This window comes from Rattus norvegicus, chromosome 5, assembly GCF_036323735.1.
Source record: "Rattus norvegicus strain BN/NHsdMcwi chromosome 5, GRCr8, whole genome shotgun sequence".
In the NCBI taxonomy this organism is placed as follows: domain Eukaryota; kingdom Metazoa; phylum Chordata; class Mammalia; order Rodentia; family Muridae; genus Rattus; species Rattus norvegicus.
The window spans coordinates 171,783,111-171,797,757 of record NC_086023.1 but is presented as its reverse complement, the minus strand read 5'-3'; the positions used below and the strand labels follow the sequence as shown (position 1 = coordinate 171,797,757).

At 54.1% G+C, this 14,647-nt stretch overlaps 1 protein-coding gene across 3 annotated transcripts; it reads right to left on the bottom strand.

The window, feature by feature from the left end:
• Positions 1-48: 48 nt before the first annotated feature.
• On the bottom strand, positions 49-14,376 carry Acap3 (ArfGAP with coiled-coil, ankyrin repeat and PH domains 3). 3 transcript variants are annotated; one of them, NM_001395748.1, is made up of 24 exons: positions 14,176-14,376; positions 10,408-10,465; positions 9,884-10,003; positions 9,606-9,659; positions 8,406-8,464; positions 7,745-7,928; positions 7,354-7,398; positions 7,173-7,268; positions 6,996-7,070; positions 6,324-6,335; positions 5,571-5,683; positions 5,426-5,477; positions 5,121-5,221; positions 4,937-5,048; positions 4,489-4,697; positions 4,329-4,398; positions 4,126-4,220; positions 3,847-4,049; positions 3,503-3,610; positions 2,414-2,512; positions 2,107-2,327; positions 1,830-1,939; positions 1,635-1,745; positions 49-1,529 (listed from the first exon to the last, which is right to left on the bottom strand). In NM_001395748.1, exons 1-24 carry the CDS (start codon positions 14,220-14,222, stop codon positions 1,382-1,384), a joined length of 2,502 nt encoding a protein of 833 aa, NP_001382677.1. In that variant the 5' UTR covers positions 14,223-14,376; the 3' UTR covers positions 49-1,381. The 3 variants fall into 3 exon arrangements, with proteins under 3 accessions (NP_001382677.1, XP_063143909.1, XP_063143908.1); XM_063287839.1 differs by lacking the exon at positions 14,176-14,376 and adding an exon at positions 13,938-14,115; XM_063287838.1 differs by lacking the exon at positions 6,324-6,335.
• Positions 14,377-14,647: the final 271 nt, after the last annotated feature.

Sequence of the window (14,647 nt, the reverse complement as noted above, 5' to 3'; positions counted from 1 at the left end):
TGAGACAGAGCCAAGCAAGGTTTGATACGGCAATGAGCAGGCAGTGGGTGCGAGCGGCAGAGATTTATTAAGTGAGTGTGATCATAGCAGGAAGGAGTGGGGTCCTGTCACCCCAAAAAGTGGCAGGGTAGGTGGTGGGCAGAGCTCAAGCAGGAGGAAAAAGCTGATTCTGCTCTTTAGGGCCACAGCCATCAAGCAAGGGAGTCAGAGGCCCTGATCCAGTGCCTACGTCACTGTCCATGGATGCTTCCAGGGCAGTGTTTGCATAGTGACCAGCTGAGTGCCCTTGACCAAACCAAGGACCCCATAGTATGCAGAGGGGCCCAGCCTCTATCCTGGGACTCCTCCAGAAAAAGGGAAATTGAAGGCATTGGTGGGCCCCCCACATACGGGACCACTGGACCTATCAGAGGCCCAGCCCAAGGAGTGAAGCTTGGGGGCAGGGCAGGGAGGAAATCTACGTGGGCCTCCGCAGCAGCAGGCAGAGCTGGGATCAGGATGGTCCTTGAGCGTCCACAGAAAAAAGACGCACACAAAGTCAGAATGAGGTTGTTGTAGAAAATCCTCTCAGTAACAAAGAACATTGGGCACAGGGTGGAAAGTACCAGTTGCTTTAGGTACTGGCTCTGGCCCAGGTAAACCCGACAGTGCCCCTGGAGGAGGCAGGGATGGATTTGAGCCCTCAGGCACAAGGTCCCAAGTGGCCAGCCACGAGGCTTTGGGACGCCAGCGTCCAGGCTGGGTGGAAGACCTGGGCCAAAGCTCCACCTCCCAGCACCATCAAAGCCCAACCCAGATGCTGGGGTCACTGAGCAAGGTACTCAGGGTGATTCCCTGGGTGGGCTGCCACTCCTGCCAGGGAAGGTGCTGGTGGCCGGCCACCAGCCCTCGGCTGGAGGAAGGGCTCTGGGAGTATGTAGGAAGGACCTAGCTAGCAGGCCAGTGTTTGGGGCAGTAAACATAGGGGCACAAGTTGAAATAGGCCCTGAGGGCAGTGGGGCACAGGGTGACATGGACCTCAAGAGTGGTTTGTGCCATGAACAGCCCAGGTCCCTGAAGGAAGGACCACCTGAAGACAGGTTTCCCCCAGGTAAAATGAGGGGCACCAGACGATGCAGCACCCACAAATGTGGGTCTTAAAGATGTAGTGCTTGGGTTCCTGTCCTCTGGCTGAGCATCCGAGCAGCCAGAAGGAGGGAAAAGCAAGAGAGTGAGGACTCCAGGAACACCAGGGTACTGGGCTGCTGGGATGGGCCCACAGTTGTCACAGGCAGGGCTGTGGCTAGAGAAGGGGCTAGGGTCTTCAGGGACATGCAAGATTTCTGGGCCGGGTAGGCTGGGGTCGGGAAAGGGATCCCTCAGCTGCCCGGCCTGTCAGGTCCTAGCTTTCCTCCAGGTGGAGGCCAATGAACTCCTGGATGCACCTGCGGTACTGCAGCTCGGTAGGACTGCTGCCTGGCAGGGGGCCTGGCTGACCAGGGGGTGCCTCAGCTTCTCTCATCTCCTCAGCCATGCGGGCCAGGCGAAGCCTGGGGGTGGGGAACAGTGTAAGTAAGGTGATTCTGCCCCGACACAGTCTCTGTCTCTTTTCAAGTGACTGTGCCCCCCGCCCCCCAGGACCCTGCCCAACTCACAGTGTGACAATGTCAGCATTCGCTGCTTGAACTGCGATGGTCAGTGGGTCCTGCTGCTCCTGGTCCAGGGCATGCTGGTCAGCCCCCCGCTTCAGGAATAGACAGACCTGGCTGGGGTGGGGTAGGGTGGAAGAGCTTATTGAAATGGGTTGAAGGTGAGGGGGCAGTAGCACAAGAGAGACCCAAAGAACTCACCCAGTACGGCCCAAGAGTGTAGCATGGTGCAATGGTGCCCGGCCAAGGCTGTCTCTTTGGTTCACATCAGCTCCATTTTGCAGGAGGAACTCACAGACAATCAAGGAACCCTGGAGATGCAGGGAAATCAGACTGAACTAGGAAAGGACACTGTGGTAGGGCCTATGCATCCTGACCTCCTGCCATGAGCACCCCCAAACAGGATCAACCCTGATCTCTATCTAGAACAATAAAAAAATGCAGTCTTGTTCTTCAGACGAGTCCTGCCCGTGCTCACCCCTAGTACAGCCTGCACCAGTGGTGTCTTGCCCTCATCTGCCGTGTCAGCCCAGTTGACTTCAGCTCCATGGGCCAGTGCTGCAGCCAGTGCCGGCAGATCACGGGTACGTGCTGCTTGATGTGCCAGTAGCCCGGGATGCAGCTCACGTACATCTGCCAAGCTCCAGGCCTCCGCTTCTCCATCTACCTCACTGCTGGACTCCTCGGACTCAGCACCCTCTGTGGGAGGGTGAAGGATAGGGAGCTGAAACCCTCAGGGGTGCTGGGATGGTGTTTTATATGCAGGCAGAGAGACACACACCCACCTTCCTCGGTGACACTGTCCACCACAGAGCCTGTCCCGAAGGCAAGAACATCCGAACTGCCATCAGAGCTACCTCCTAGACCACTGTCGCTGCTTAGACCTGGAGGACCACAGGAAAGGGAATCCTTAGCGTTGGAGGGTCCCAGAACACTGGAGGAAAAGCTGAAGCCCCAACCACCCTTTATCAGATTCTCCCCTTCAGGGGTGGGACTAGCCCTTACTAGGAAACACCTGCCTAGGCTGAAAGGAAAGTAGAGAAAACCAAGCAATAACTCAGAGGGGCAGAGGAAGCCCGTCCTGTCCAGTGTAACCCAGAGTGCTCCCTCCCTTTGGATTTTAAAGCTAGGTCTTTACCCAGGCAGCAGGGTTGGCACTACAGCGCCCTCTGCTGTCAACCTCATTATCGAAGGCACATGTGATTGCTACACACACACACACCTATATGCACATAAACCACACTTCATACATCAAATTTCCTTTTCCTGAGAAAGGGTCTTACAAATGTACCCAGGATGGCCTCAGATTCATGTGGCACAGGACGGCCTTGAATCCATTACAGTCCTCCTGTCTCAACCTCTGAGTGTTGAGGTTTTAGGTGTAACCCGTCATGCTTGGCTTCCACACATTATTGACAGTTGTGTGCTCAACCCCAAATTAGTGATCAAGATAACTCTAGCCTGGTGATTCTCGACATTCCTAATGCTGAGGCCCTTTAATACAGTCCCTCATGTTGTGGTGACTGACCCCTCCCACCTATAAGATCATTTCACTGCTACTTCATAACTGTAATTTTGCTACTGTTATGGATCATAAAATGCAAATATCTGATATGCAGGATATCTGATGTGGGACCTCAAAGGAGTCGAGAACCACAAGGTGAGAACTTCTGCTTTTGCCCTTTGGATGTTTTCCCAGTCTTGACCCTCTGTGGCATCACCACCCTGTCCCCGTCTCTTCAAGTTCTTGAGGAAGTGTCATCCACATTTGTACAGGGGGGCACAACTGTTCCTCTCATGTTACTTTGGCTGAGGGTGGGATAGAGCCTTTGGGGAACACAGAGCATGGGAAGGGAAGCTCTCCCAGCACTCACTGCGTGGACCAGCCCCAGCAGCCCCTGCATCAAAATAGGAGAAGAGGGAGTCCAGCTCATCAGGGCAGAAGAGGGAGTCTCGGCGGAACTTGCGCTCCATAGTGCCAGCTGCAAGGGACAGGGCATACGTTCAGATGGTGAAACTGAGTCTTGGCACTGGGGAATGCCTCACGTCATGCTGAGACGGACAGAGCTCCAGGGCGCCCCTGTGAAGCCCTGCCTCCAGCGTACCCAACCCCACCATAACACTGAGTGTTGGTGGCTCTTTCCAGGGCTGCACTGAGCCTGTCCCCAAACCTGCCCAGGTACATGAGCTCAGATGCAGCTGCTGGCAGCCCTCCCACCTGAGGACAAAGCAGCGACGGAGGGCAAGACGGGCTCAAGCCGGACCTTGCGGCGGGTGGTGGGGGCGTGGGGGGAGCTGTGAGGGCGCTGGCACTTCTGTGCCCTCCAGCGTCTTGGGGGTTCCCGGACTGGTGCAGAAGTCAACTTCCGGAGGAACTTCTTTTCAACGTATTTGTCCTTGATCCACGCCTCTTTGTCCTGCCTGGACCAGAGGTGAACATGAGACTGCATCCACAGGCTGGGACTCCCATGGCCAAGCTGGCTGTCCTCAACCTCACCTGGAACTACTGGCTGTGGGTTTTCTAATGCCTGGGCCCTCACACTGGGCCTCATAGATCTGGTTCATGGTGTTATTTCCAAGCTCACACATCAGCTGTGGGGCACAGTGTATGTGAGTGTTAGTCCAAGTTCAAAGACCTAAATCCCACCCTAGACTCCTTGGGGCTCCAGTGGGCTTCATCTTCAAGAGCCCTTCACACACCTTTAGCAGCTCTGGCTCCCAGGAATCCAGTGTAAGCGATCGTACCTTAGAGCAGTGGACACCCAAGCTCCTAGACAGAAAGAGGAGAGAAATGGACCAAAGTGTGGCTCGATCCAGAGCCGTCGGCCAGCCCTGTCCAGCCAGAGTCAAGGAGGGCTACCTGTGGATGCCTGAGCACTCAATACAGAGCAGCACACCCAGGTTGATGCTGGCCCAGCGGGGATCTGGCTGGCCACAGTCGCCACACTGGCTGTTACCAGCCACACTCTGCACTCGCTGCAGCACGCTCTCGCCCTTGACTCCACGCTCCCGAGAGTCCGTGGTGGAATCAATGCTGCTTGTTGATGGTGATGCTGTGCGGTCCAGCCTCTGGTGGATGGTGCGAAGAGCCACTCAGCCCTTCAGGAGCTTGTCTCAACTCCCCAGAAGATCCCCGGTTAGAAGGGTCAGCTCAGGCTAGGGCCCCTCAAACACAAATCTGCATGCATGTACACATGCAAACACTGCACATACACGCATGCACAAACCGCCTGCACAAGCACGAACGTGGCCTACGGGAGCTGTTTCTGATGTACATATACACATGTGGAAGCAGAGAAGCAGTGCACCTCACTGTAGCAGCTATCTGGACTCTCCCGGTAGGCAGAGGCAATGCTAGCCTGCACAGCTTGAACCCAAGCCTGTCGCAGCTTCTCCGAGTCAGCCTGCAGCATACAGCTCCTGCAGGGAGGGGCTGGTCAGCTTGGGTAAGCAAGGATTTCCCCAACCCTTCCTGGGGCTAGGCCTCCTCACTTGGTAGGTGACACAACTTCAAAGCAGAACCTCCGTTCGATGTCCTCACATGGCTTCACAGAGCATAGGCGTAGGTCATCTACCACCACAGTCAGTGCATCCTGTGGGCAGTACAAGCTCACCACTCTCATATCCATTTTCCCCTTTATCTTAGTCTCGGGCAGTGTGCCTCTAACTCCCTACCCCGCTGACCTTTTGGACTCGGTGCCTGTCTGTGTCCTCAGCCCTGTGCCAATATCCACTAAGCAGCCTGACCCACAGTCAGGGTGAGGTCTGCCAGAAAGTGATCCTGCCCCCCGTAATACCTTGAGTTTTTTCTGGTAGACCAGCTGGCTGTTCTGAATGGAGAACCATCGTCTGAGTAGGGAAAATGGGAGATGAGACAGGAGGTCAGGCAGAGCTGGCTCCACATCCACTCTGCCCTCTGCCCTGTCTGAGCTAAGCCCTTACCGGTTCCAGGTCTTGAAGGCATTGCTGGCTCTCTTAAAGAGATAGCCCTCCATTACCACGCCACTTGGTGCATCCACATCAAACTCCACTTTTGGTTCATCGTAGGAAAAGTCCTAAGGAAGACAGAGCTGGCCTTTGGAGGACCTTGGAGGACCCCATCCCCTCCCAGGCTCAACCCAAACAAAAGCTAAGGTGAGGCACATGCTCAGGGAACCTCTGCCCACCACGACAATCTTCCTGACCAAGCAAGGCCCTTTGTCCAAAGACACTATGGGAAGATGCCTTGTGTTCACAGCTGGTCCCGGGCACCCCATCCCCCACTACTAAGCTTGTAGGAACAAGCAGGCTATGATCAGGAAGGAAGCTGCACTCCCTGCCCCCCGCCCGCCATTCTAAGTGTTTCATGCATTTTGCCAGCTGGACCTTCTCCAGCTGCCTGACAGAGCTCCATTCAGAAGCCAGAGAGCTTTGGGTGTCCTGTGTGTCCTGCTGTCTGACAGGCCGGGCCAGTAGAAGGAAGACCTTATCACCTGCTCTCAGCCTGAGCAGGGGAAAGACGGCACAGCTGCCACCATTCCTATAGGGGCCTGGCTAGATTCATCTTGCTGATGCCAACAAGGAGCTGGCCTACAGGTTCTTCCCAAAATGCATCAGGAGCGCTGGGGTAGGGAGGTGTCCTCGGTGCTGAAACACCCCAGAAAGAGGGGACCCTGAATAGCCCCATGTGTATAACCCAGAGTTCAGCTCTCTTACCTGCAGGAGTGTCTGAGACCCAAGCAAGCAGGAGGGAAAAAAGAAAGAGAGAACCAGTGAATAATGACCCTGCTCCCAAACACCGCAAGGTTCTTTTATCCCACTGCAGTTAATCTCTGCTCTGGGGGACGATAGTTAGGACCAATGTCCAGCAGTTGAGCAAAGGCCCCAGAAAAAGCCCGCAACTAGTCTCAACCTGTGGGTCGTGACTTCTTTGGGAGTTGCATATCAGATATCTTGCATATCAGGTATCTATATTATAGCTTATATTATATTTAAATTACAATTCATAACAAAATTACAGTTGTGAAGTAGCAACGAAATAATTTCACCACAACGTGAAGCACTGTATTAAAGGGCTGCAGCATTGGGAAGGCTGAGAACCACTGCTCTAAGGAGTGAGGTCTCAGGTCCCAGCTCCAGCGCTTCCATTTATCAAGCTCACTATCCTGATGCCCTTAAAGACGGGGCCCCTCCCTCTGCTGCGGTAGAGCAGATTCAGCTGGCAGTTGTCACAAGGCCTAATAGGTAGTAAGTGGACAGTCTTGGGAATAAGGGCAGGGTTTGTGAACGTGTCTACTGGTGCCCCAGATCAGAGGTGTGGAGTGATGATGACGACGATGGAGTAATGGCCTTTAATGACATTCTCCCATTGCTCTCCCAGGGCCTCACCCGTTGCTGGATGGCAGCATGCTTGCGCTCCATCTCACGTTTTTCCACTGCAGAGTCAATCACAAGCTGGTCCAACTGTGGGGAGGGCATCACAGGGAGGCAGTAGACCCCTTCCCAAGACCTTAATCAGGAGCCCCCACTGAAGGCTCAGCCACTGAGCCACTCCTGTAGGCTCACCTCAGCTGCCAGCTTCTTCATGTAGGGGTCCAGCTGATGTAGAAGGCTGTATCCCTGCTGGAAGAAGCTGTACTGGGCATGCATGAAGGACAGCATCTGCAGGTGAGAGTAGAGCCCGAGTAAGGCCCAGATCCTATTGCTCAAACAATGCCCATGGGTATGTCTCCACACAAGCACTCACAGAATCTAAGATCTCAAACTTCTTCTTGGCCTGGAGGACATTGATCTGCCAGAAGAAGAGCAAACGGGTCAGGTGTCAGGGCCCAGAAGCCCATACATTCCCCTAATTCACTTGGACCGCTTGTAGTTCCCAAACCCCAGGTAGGTTTTAGGTCTCTGCATGGTATCGTAGGAAAAGTCATAAGGAAGATGGAGCTGGGTGATTGATTCACAGCCTTTCCTCTTGTCTCATCTGAACGAAACCAGGAACTCTTATCCTTGCCTCTATCCCTAGAGGCCTCCTGTATAAGATCGAAGCCTCCATCTTCCTACTGACTACCCTACCTCCAGGCTTTGCTGGGTGTCATCCCTACCCACTGGAGAAGTCACATCTCTACTGCTCCACGGCTAACCTGCAGCACATAGTCCAGGGCCAAGTGGCGAAAGCACTTCCGGGTGAGAGTGAGGGCGCCTGTGGCCTCCTCTACTTCATGGGGCCGGTGCCTTGGGGCTTGGGCATTCCTCACCAAGGACAGCTCCATGTCCTCTCGCACTTTGTCAAACTGCTTCTTTGTCTCTTTGAACTTCCGCACATCCCTGCATGTCAGCCAACATAGATGCCAAGAATCAGAGGTCAGAAGAGGAGAGCATAGTATTGTTTTAGACATCCTGGGCTCTCTCACTTTCTCTCTTACCGCATATCCCCCAATGGTTCCTGAGCAGGGTCTTTTTCCTTATCTCCTCCTGGACTCTACCAAACATTTTCTTCCCTCTTCCCTGCTCTATGACTCACCAGCCTGTCTAGTGTAGACCCCGGCTCATGTACTCAAATGTCAGCCTGCATCTCCTCTAGGGTACGGGAATAAACTACAACTCCACCTTGGCCTGTCTCGTCAATCTCCCTATCTTTGCCCATGTTGGCTGAACCTCCTGTCAGAGGGCAAAGGCCTCTCACAGCTTGAATCCTTGGCCAAGGACCTGCTACCCTTCTTGTCCAGAAGATGGGACGTGGAATTCAGCTTTCACCATGGCACTTGGCTATGGGGCTAGGGGCTTCTGGGTCTGGTCACTTACTCTTTGACGAAGTTGTGGAGCTGCTGCCGCACCGATCTCTGGGCCTGGTCAAACAGGATCTGGGATAGAGGCAGGGTGGAGGTTATTGGGGTCACTACTAACAGGACTCCAAAGACAAAGTCCCATCACCTACCAGGTGAGAACTGGGATCCCTGCCCATCTCTTCCCGGGCCCCAGCTCTCTACAGAGAACACTAAGTGGAGCCTGCCATGTACCAGGGTGGCCTCTTGGGGACCAAAGGTAACAACTGTAGCCCATCTTCACACCTAGTTCTCAGCCAGTCTAGAGACAGACCAATGTGATGGCAAGCAGGCTTCTAAACTACACCTTTGATATCTGCATGGGTGGCACATATGGGCTGCCTCAAGGCTGATTACCAGCAACAAGAACTCATAGCAGAGAGTTCCCATAGGGCCTAGCCTGGAGGAGGTGGTCACTGATTGGAACCCCTGATGAACTAACATGGTTCCACATCACCCCCCCACACACACACAGTGACACATGGAGGGGAGCTGAGCCAGGTCAGGGGTGGATAGACAAACAGGCAGCTGCCAGGATGAACCACCCCAAGCTGTTTCATTTCTGAGATTCCCCTAGTGTGGCCAAATGAAGACTCCTTGTTTAGTCTGGGATGCTGGTTCCCAGGCCATGACCCTATCGCACTGAGACTTGGCATGTCCTACGTGTCTGCTCACATCAACACTGGGGCCTTGCAAGGCAACCACACCCTGCCTGGATGGCAGTGAGTCTGTCATCCAGAAACAAGTTGGCCTGGGATGGAAAGTTCTGCCTGACTTGGGGTGAAGAAGACACTTCCAAGGTTTCCTCACCCCAAGGAATTGCTGCTTTCACGTAGGAGCTGTGTGCTTGCTGCCTTAGGATACAGTCTGGCCACCGCTGGGGACATGGCACCATCCCCCCCACCCTACCCCCTGCCCCGAAACATCCCTCACACTAACCCATAGACTTGAGGTTGTTACCATTTCTATATATTAAAGGAGCAGAACATGGCCTCTCTCACTCATGGCCACCATGAGTAACTGGGACCCAGGTCTAGCACTTTGGAGCTTCCCAGAGCCCATCAGGCAGGCTGAATCCTACCTAAGAGCCAGTCAGCTCTGCTCTCATCTTTAGAGCCTTCAAGATACACGGCACATTCTCAAATGGAAGCAGAAACCCCGCATGCCCCATGGGGCTTACCGTGTGATAGTTGACCATCTCCTGTAGGCTGTCTCCAAACCTCTGCAGACATTCCTGAAGAAAAGCAAGGGGAGGTCACACGGGGGTGAGCAGTGGGGCTCAGGGCATACGAGCCATGTAGGTAGTGTCTCCTTCAAGTCCCTAAAGACTCCTCCCTGCCCCCAGGTTAGGGTTAGATGTACTGAGCAGAGCAGAGTGCAGGCCTCCCAATGCTCATGATCTATACACCCTTTAGGGGGCTTTCTCCCTTCCCCCACCACACCACACTGGCGCCTCACCGAAATGACGGTGTCACCCTGGCACTGCTGAGACAGGTCTCGGACACCACTCACAAAGAGCCTGTTGGTGGTAACGTAGGCTTTGCCAGCTTCGATCATGCCACTGCACAGTTTGACCAGCTACACGGGGGGATAGAGTGGACAAAATGAGGACCTGACAGTTTCTCCAAGCTGATAACTCAGATCTGCCACAAAGCCAGGTAGGCCAGAGAGGATACACTTTCAGCCAGGGGCAGCCAGAATTTAACTCAGGCCCATTAACATCCAGACATAGTTGCCCCTCTTCAGGGCTGGGGACAGACTATATAGCATCTACAAGGTCTTCAGAGGATCATCTAGAAGGAGAGGTTGGCTATCCCTGTCACACTATGCATAGCAAGCACAGCAGCTGCTTCCCATTCAATAGGACACAGGCATCTCAGACATAGGCAGATAAACCTGGAGTCATCCCATAGTTCCAGACTGGGCTCGGAGTGAACAGAGTAAAGTTGGGCCCTCTATGTACCACCATGTTTGTTTCTTACCTTGTCCAGTTTAGCCTCGATCTCAACCACATCTGTTTCTACCTCATCGATAGTTGCCCTGCAACAAGAACTGGGTGGTTAGATCAGCTGGAATTTCACGTCCTGTTGCATCTCCCAGGGCTTTTGTTGTCAGAAGGAGGCTCCAGGAAACTGAGGCTGAGAGCAGTAAACACCCTCCCTGCCTGACCGACATAACTGGAACCCAGGTCTAGCACTTTGGAGCTACCCAGAGCCCATCAGGCAGGCTGAAGCCACCTAGTCTTGCCACATAGGCTATCCAATGATATCACGCATGCATGTGCGCGCACGCGCACACACACACACACACACACACACACACACACACACACACACACACTACAGTGTAGCTAATGCCCCATGAAACAAGGTTAAACAAGTCCTTATTTCCTAACCATAATAATGCTGAAGTCTCATGATGTGGTGTTGGTGCCCGTGACAGTCCTCGCTGGGGCTCAAAGTTGAATTTCGACCCCATCTGGACAGCCCTTCCTTACTGGAAAAAGCCTGTCCCTTACTTCTTTGCTCCAAGCTAGGTAACCCTAAAGCAGTTGGTGATGAACCGTCAGCTAAGGGACAATGCCTCAAACCCCATCTCCCTCAACCTCAAGACTCCATATAGCTCAGTCCAGCCAGAAGAGATGGGTCAGGTCTCCTCAGAGCCCATTCCCAAAAATTCCAGACTGATAAAGAAGATGCCCTGGGGAGAGAGGAGTTAATGATGACATCACCAAGAGAAGCCTGGGAGAATCCCCGGAAGCCAAAGGCAGATGGATCAGGCACGTGACTGCACCCCCCAACTCCAACTTGGGAACAGGAAATAAGAAATAAGGGCAGGCTCCCAGCAGTCCCCCACCTCATAAAATCAGCTCAGCTGGTGAGCTAGGCCCATGTGGCCTACATGGGAAGAGGTACCTTGGGAACATAATAGGCCAAAGGTTTAGACAGACCTCTAGGAATGAGTCTTATGCTGGCTGGGGGTTGGGTATCAGAAGGGAAGCCAACTAGTTCTGGCAGTTCCTCACCCCTTTCTGCCCTACTCTTTAGAAAGGAAAGGAGAAAGACCTGTTCTAGAGCTTCTCCTGGGTAAAGGACTTGAGAAGCATAGGGGACACAGTTTCATTTAGGACCTGGGGCTGAAATGGCCAAGCTGCCCTAGTCACAAACCCTCAAAGGTCCTGTCCGTCAGCCTCATCCCTTCTTAAGGACTAAGGCACCATGAGTCCTAAAGCAGACAAGGATAGAGCTGCAGCCATTGGCAGCCATGCCTTTGAAGGATGCTGTACAGCCTGTCTGGCTTGGGAAAAAAAAAAAAAGGCCTTTATCTATGAGCCTAACACAGGCCACCACAGGAGGCTCTGTTCCAGGACTCTGGCCACTATGAGAGCCAAAAGTTCCAGAACACAGATGTAGCTATCTGACTAGGAGAGACCAATTCAGGGCTTCCCCAAGCAGGCCTGACAGCCCAGACAGCTGCATGGAGAGCTGCAGCTGGCCAGGGAGCCAGAAACTGGGAGGGGCTGCACCAGGAGCTGGCATTTGTATTCATAGAGACAGGGGAACATAGTGGGCACTTAGTAAAAGCTCAAAGGGGCCAGCGTTCTGTCCTAGGAGTCTCTCAGCATTCCCTTCCTCAGCCAGGACCTGAGGCATCCCCTTCTGCCCTATGTCTGTTTTTTTTTTGTTTTTTTTTTTGTTTTTTTTTTTGCCAGACAGGGACTTCCTCAGCAGCTTGGAGGTTGGGGAGGAGCCCCCTCACCAAAGCCATGACTCAGCGCTTGAAGCCCCACCCAGGGAAGGGCTTGCAGCCAAGGCTGGGCTGGCTTCTCTTCCGGGGCTCCCCTGCACCCCCACCCACAGCTTCAGGGACTATGAGACATTCCTAAGGCTGTCACAAGCCCTTATCCTAGGCCAAGAGTCCCAAAGCAAAACTACCAGGTTAGGGTCTAGGCTCCACCTCACTTCCACATCCTTCATACAGCCCCACCCTGCCCTACCTAAAGGTTCTTGGCCAGAAAGACCAAGTTATAACCCCAGTAACACCTTAAAGTAGACAAAGTACTCTTCGAACCCATCAAACCACAGCCCACCCAAAACCACGGAGCCAGGTTCCATAACCCCAAGACCAATGTCCAGAGAGTCATCCTCAGCCCCTACTCCAGCACTCCACTCCCCGACACCAAAAGAAACAACGTTAAGCCTAAGCAGCTGCCACACCTACTGCAGCCCCACAAGTCCAACTGGCTGGCTGTGGCAAAGAAGGCCCAGAGGTGAATGGATCTCTGCTTAGGCCCAAACCCCTATACAGGGCAGGGTAGAGCCAGGGCTTCGAAGAAAGTGGTCAGGGCAAAGATGAGAGTGCTTTAACTGGGTCCCAGTTCCATTCCTTGGCCATGATTCCTACCAAGCTTGGATGAAGAACTGTGGGGTAACAGAGGCTCTCAGATCACTCCTCTCAATAGAAAACAGAAGAGCATAGCTGACTGCCTCAAGCCCCCTGCCTATAGTCAGTGGACACTCTTGGCAAACTACAACACTCCAAGGTATTTCTTGCTGACTGTCTTGCAAGGTGGTGTTGCCAAGAGCTGGACTGCTGAGGTAGGCCCTCAGAAACCCAGCATTCATGTACATATTGGTCAAGCACACATGTGCCAAGGCATGATACATGCCTATACACAAACATGCATACATGTATTAGCACAGGGCGTACGGACATGTGTTCCAGGGACACAGTGCACACATGTGCATGCTAAAACACACACACCTGCATACATCAACATGTGTCTAGTAGCGTGACAAACATGGCTCATGAATCCACAGAGATGTAGCACATGTACACACGTGTCCATCCACACTAGGTTATGTGCATGCATCATGCACACCAACCCAGTGTTGCAGATCACCCACACATTCAAGTGCGCCGCCTGGCACCTACTCAAAGGAAGAGCAGAGTGGCAGAACATGTTCCCCTGTGTACAGGCATATACAGAGGGGGCCTCATGAAGGTACACAATTTCAAGTGACACACAGGAGGGACTCCATTACTGTCTGCCAAATGTCACCCAATGAAACAGATGTATATCTGTGTGGCCATGTGATTCACACAGATGTGCATGACTGTATTCCAGGAACAATAAAAGAAACAAACCCATAGGTGAATAAGGCCCATAATACCCTGCCACCTAAACACGACTTCCTCATCCCCACAGCCTCTACATCTCCAGGTTCCTGGGTCACTTATACCTCCGTTAACTCTCACTAAGGTGTCCATCTCGGGCCTTAATGGCTCCAGCTGGTTGCACCCATACACTGCTCTGGACATACGGATCAAGATAGAGATCAAGCAGGGTGCCAGACAATCCTAGTCAGAATTGGACTACAGGGCCAAGGAGGAGCTCAGTACTTGTGGCACACTAAAGCATACACACAAAGAAGGGTGGACAGTTCTAGAGATGGCACCGAACGCAAATGCCCAGTGACACACAGCTGCCCAAGGCAATCTGAGCACTCACCCCCGCGCGCGAGGTGATCAGTACAGGGGCGTCTTTTGTTCCGGTCCCCCGAGGCCGGAGGCGGAGCTGCGCAGCTAGGGGACCGCGACTCCGGCTCCAGCCGGTTTGTTCGTGCCAGGTCTTCTGCTCCGTCCAGGTGGACTTGGAGCGGTCACCATGCTGGACACCCCTTGCCCGCCTCCGGCACAAAGGCGGCTCCCCATCCCCGCCCGCGCCCTAACCCAGGCCCGCAGCACACCTGAAGCGCGGCGAGTCCTTGATGCATTCCTCGAACTCTACCGTCATGGCTGCGGTGAGCGGTGCTCACTGTACCGAGGACCAAGGCGCGTCGAGCGGCATCCCCGGCCGGTAGACCGTCCGTCGCGCCCGCGCTGTGCTGCGCTCCGCGCCCGCCCGCCTGCCCGCCTCGGTATGAGGCCGGCGCGCCGCGGCCCCGCCCCGCCTGTCACCGCTGGGGAGCGTCGCCAAAGTCAGCCGCCGCCAGCACCACCCGCTGTCACCTCCGGGGAGCGTCGCTAAAAGCGCCGCTGCATTCCCTAGCCTGTCACTGCCCTCTGTCCTCAGCCACCGGGGTTGGGAGCAGGGCCGGCAGCCGCAGTTGGGCTTCGGAGTGGTTTGGCTGGGCCGCGGGAAAGGGAAGGGCACGGCTCTCCCACTTCAGGCATCCCTGCCGCTGTTAAACTCAGGGAGTTTACAAAAACTACATTTGG